The 4,677-nt window shown below is 25.4% G+C and overlaps 1 protein-coding gene across 1 annotated transcript; it reads right to left on the reverse strand.

The window, feature by feature from the left end:
- Positions 1-276: 276 nt before the first annotated feature.
- On the reverse strand, positions 277-3,526 carry LOC127128041 (cystinosin homolog). The gene is made up of 8 exons (XM_051057298.1): positions 3,292-3,526; positions 3,065-3,197; positions 1,576-1,665; positions 1,368-1,492; positions 1,249-1,291; positions 939-1,056; positions 701-750; positions 277-620 (listed from the first exon to the last, which is right to left on the reverse strand). The coding sequence occupies exons 1-8, from the start codon at positions 3,408-3,410 to the stop codon at positions 483-485; spliced, it is 816 nt and encodes a 271-aa protein (XP_050913255.1). The 5' UTR covers positions 3,411-3,526; the 3' UTR covers positions 277-482.
- Positions 3,527-4,677: the final 1,151 nt, after the last annotated feature.

Consider the following 4,677-nt stretch of genomic DNA (forward strand, 5'->3'; position numbering starts at 1 on the left):
ATATCAATAAATTCTGATATGGTGGAATCTTTATCATTGTCATGAGAGGTAAAATAGTATATAGGAGTATGGTTGCAAGGTTCTACCGGTTCAAATCCTAATTTTCCACTTCTAGTTGTGATGACTTAAATTTGACTACATTGTATTTTAACGTTGAAGCATTTAGGTCCACCACCTCACTAAAAATTCCTAGTATCATTTTCCAGCGACGTGATTCCCCCCATTTGCTTAGAAATTTCCATAAGAGAGTTAGCTTGTCTTTCAAGGCAAATAACCTTCAAAGAAATGGCACCTTTAGGCCAAATAATCCTTTCATTAAGATTGAATTTGCATGCTTCTACACCCCGTTTAGAATTATAACATTCATTCTGGAAACATATTTTACAAGCCAAACATATTTCAATCATAAAAAAAAACAAAACTATGAACCAAACACTATTTTGTATATTATTCTCTAGAATAAAATTCACACAAACACTCCCTTAAACATTTTGAGACGACGGCGGAGCAGAAGCCTTGGTGGCATTATCATATTCAGGAATGGTCTCTGATTTGCGTTTTCTTTCAGGATATAATACATAGTGTTGGATTATGAAGAGTATGTCAAAGAATATAGACACCTGCAACAATGTTAAAGAATGAGAAATCATTTTCATCAACAGTATTTCATAATGTAAAAGAATGATACCCCAACACATACCAAGGATAGCAATAGTTTTCCAATGTTTCCATAGAAGTTCACCCAAGAACCTGATAAACAAAGATGGAATCATTTTAAAATCATGTCACTTAATACCAAACCTGGTTTAGCCGTAACAAATCTATAACGAGACCATATTTATTTACAGTTTAACCGTAATAAATTTGAATTCTTGTGCTATAGTCTGTTTTACACGACCTCAAATAAGAAGATAAATTAGTTAAAAAATATAACTTACTTTGATCAATGGATTGCATAGCCATTTGTAGATAATTTGCTACCCCTCCGGAAAAGTCGAGTAGAATGTTCAAAATACTCCATCCATCGGTACTTTTTCTCTTAAAGTTCATCACGGCCTATTTTCATAACAAAATTGTTAATCGAGTTAAATACATGTAATCATCTGTCTAACGTTTCATTTCTGACAAGAATATTTATTTATATAAATATATATATATATATATATATATATATATATATATATATATATATATATATATATATATATATATATATATATATATATATATAAACAAGTTAGTCCTAACCTGAGGAATATATTTGATGACAGTCATGGTAACTTGAATGGTACTGCAAGTTGATCAATTTCAACAAAAGTCAGAAAAAGATTATACAATAATCAAATCAAAAGCAGTTATAAACATACGTAAAGATTGAGAGAAGCCATAGCCAATGATGATTGTTCAATGCTATAAAGAAACACACAGCTGCTGCTGTCCATGCAACGGCGACTATAGCCCAAGCGATTTTAGATATTTTTTGGCTTCCACGCTGCGTGAAAATAATCAAAATTTTGTTACATTAAACACAATCATAAGTTGATGACAAGAAGAATAAGGAAAAGCTGCACTAACATCATAGATTGCAATTTGGAATAATGAAACTGCTGTTAGTAGAACAGCATGAATTGAGAAAGCTACATCATTTGCCGCCACTGGTATCATCTGCAAAAAATCAAAATTAAGGGAAAAAATGGAATCAACTTCTCAAACTTTATCAAATGATGTCACATTTTAAAACTAAAAACATTATTTTTAAAACCAAAATGTTATCAAGTAACTCTGTTTCTTTCTAAACGTTTTGTTTAAAATGTTTTTTAAATTAATTTTAGTTTTTCAACCTAACAAATTAAAATCAAAGACTTCTAAATAAAATGTTACATCAATAAACTTCAGTCAAAATGTCTATATGAAATTACTAAATCAACCCAACTATTATAAATTTTATGAGCCAAAAAGCTACTAATAATTAATAGGCATAGTTTTGTCAATATATGTTACCGTCTACTCCATCATTAATATAAATAACAATAAAAAATTTAAATTTATTGAATAATGAATATATTTGATATATAGAAAACGTTTTTTTACTTATAATACTGATGGGAGATTCTACATTTTTAAAAAAATTTAATTAAAAGATGAACCTAGTCTATATTTAAACTTAAATACATCAATTTTAAATATTCTTTTTAAAACATTTAAATAAAAGATGAACCTAGTCTATATTTAAACTTAAATACATCAATTTTTTAATATTTTTTTAAAACTTTTAAATAAAAAATGAATCTAGCCTATATTAAAGTTAAATACATCAAATTTTTAATAAATTTAATTAAAAAAATGGAATATCTATTTAAAATAATTATTTAATATAGGGAGAGAGATGAGAAGCATGGCAAAGGGCCGGTACAATTTCCACTTTTTTCATACAATTTTTCGGTCATATTTGACCGTCTTGGACGAGTATAGGTAGATATGGATTTTGTTGATATGCTAGAAGAGGAGTATTTTATTCCTTCACTCCTTTTAACTAATATGTTCTTCTCAAGGGTCCATTTAAAAATGGAATCGTTTATATTTAAAGTTAAATACATTTTGTCAAATAAAAGTTAAACACACCAATTTCTTTAATAAATTCGAAAGTTAAATACTTATTTATAAAAAAAATTTAAATTTATTAAATAAATAATATATCTAAACAACCTCAAATATATTAAATATTGAACAAATCTAAAAGAAACAAACTTTTTCTATAAAGGATATAGTATTTTATTCCGTCACTCCTTTTATTTTCCTTTCCGAAAGGTCCGTCTTAAAATGGAATCGTTTATTATATTTGCTTTCTTCTTTCTTTGACTTATTCATACTATATTAATATCTTCTCTCTCTACACACATCTTTTCGATAAGCATGAACCAGATCCAAGTTCAATTAACAGTGCCAATTTACAAACAATAAATACTATATACTCCAAAGTGAAAAGAAAAAAAATATCATCTCTTTCACAATATATCAAAACCTAAATCATGAATTGAATGCTATTAGAAATTCAAAAACAAACCTCTTTCTTTCCATATTTGTGTTTGTATTGTTGCTGAATTGCAGAGCTAAAGTACAAAGACGCATTATAGATAAGATATGACGAATGCTTCGTCAGATTCAGCAGCACAAAATCAAAGTTCAGTCCTACAACACTATTAAAAAACAAATAAACAAAATATAAATAAAAAATAAAACAATAATACACTAAGAATTATGATATTTTCTGGATTTGTTTATTTATTATACCTTTTCCTGCGGAAATTCATGATGACTTGAGGCCAGAAACTAATAGACCAACAAGCAAAAGCAAACCAGCCAAAAGCTTCATAGGAGAACTGGAGTGAAACTGAATTCCAAGACGACATGATGTGTTGGACCCAAATGTGTGTATGAGTTTTTGAGTCTAGAGATTTATAGGCAGTGTAAGAAAAGAAAAGTTGTTTCTTTTTTCCTAAAATTTAGAGAAATTGTATATAGACAGAATTTGTGACAAAAGGAGTATAATTGTATTATTTATATAAATTTATTTATTTTACTATAATTGTAAAATTAGGGAGTAATAGTTAAGCGGTGTGAAGTTTATGAAAAGTTTATAAAACTAGTTTAATTGACACAAAATTTAGTCATTTATTCGGGTTTTTTAGCTGTCATACGCTGAAGTTTGTTTCATGCATTATGCCGATAAAATAAACTGTAAATAATACGGATTTATAAAATCAGCATTTAAATTATTTTTATATTATCAATAAATGAGACATGTCATTATCTTGGGTCTCATTTTTTTTCATTCTTAAAATTGAGTCTATAACTAATATAGATTTTTTTTTTAAAATAACCTTGTTTTTCAAAAAAATGTTACCATTGCACCAGACAACAAGAATCGAACACACAACCTTTGGATCAATACTAAAAAATGTTAGCATTGCACCACAGACCCTTGATGTTAATTTTTTTTCATCATATATTTAATGAGCCATTGTTCTTAGATCATAAGAGAAAGACACTAAATTTTTATTTTAAATTTTAATATCTTAAATATATAAATTATATTCTTCAATATTTTATTAATTTATTTATAATCAATATAAATTGATATTTCCATTTTAAATTATATGTTACTCCTATTTTGTAAAATATTTGTTTTATATTTTAAGTTGTTTTGCAATATAAATTAAATATTAATAAGTTTTTCTTATCATACTATCTACTATTTATATTATTCTTTTATTTCATCATCTTTTCATATCATTAATAAATGAATATAATTTATTTATTTATAAAATTAATTATAATCTAAATTTGTGTGAAATATCATAAAGAAATTATTATTTAGGACGAAAAAAGTATCTCATTTAAGTTGTGCACGATTTTTAAAAAATAATTGATAGTATTTATTTTATTATTAAAATAAATCTGATTTATTATAATGTTTTATTTTTAAAAAATATATTGTTCTTTTTTCATTTTATTAAATTTTATCTCTATTCTTTAATTTTTAAAAATATTATATATTAATATATTCAAATTAATATTCAATTATTTTGTGTTTTATTTTATAATGTATTTATATTTTATTAATTTTTTATATATTAAATATTTAAGTATTATTTTATATAACTTAGACATGTATTA

The sequence above is a fragment of the Lathyrus oleraceus genome, chromosome 3 (assembly GCF_024323335.1).
Source record: "Lathyrus oleraceus cultivar Zhongwan6 chromosome 3, CAAS_Psat_ZW6_1.0, whole genome shotgun sequence".
Taxonomy (NCBI): Eukaryota; Viridiplantae; Streptophyta; class Magnoliopsida; order Fabales; family Fabaceae; genus Lathyrus; species Lathyrus oleraceus.

Excerpts from the sequence above, each read along its gene's own strand:
- LOC127128041 (XM_051057298.1), bottom strand. The coding sequence starts at position 3,410 with ATGTCGTCTTGGAATTCAGTTTCACTCCAGTTCTCCTATGAAGCTTTT. Across the intron at positions 1,666-3,064 it reads ACAAATATGGAAAGAAAGAG|ATGATACCAGTGGCGGCAAA; the intron begins GTTTGTTTTTGA and ends GATTTTTTGCAG. Across the intron at positions 1,493-1,575 it reads TCCAAATTGCAATCTATGAT|CGTGGAAGCCAAAAAATATC; the intron begins GTTAGTGCAGCT and ends ATTTTCACGCAG.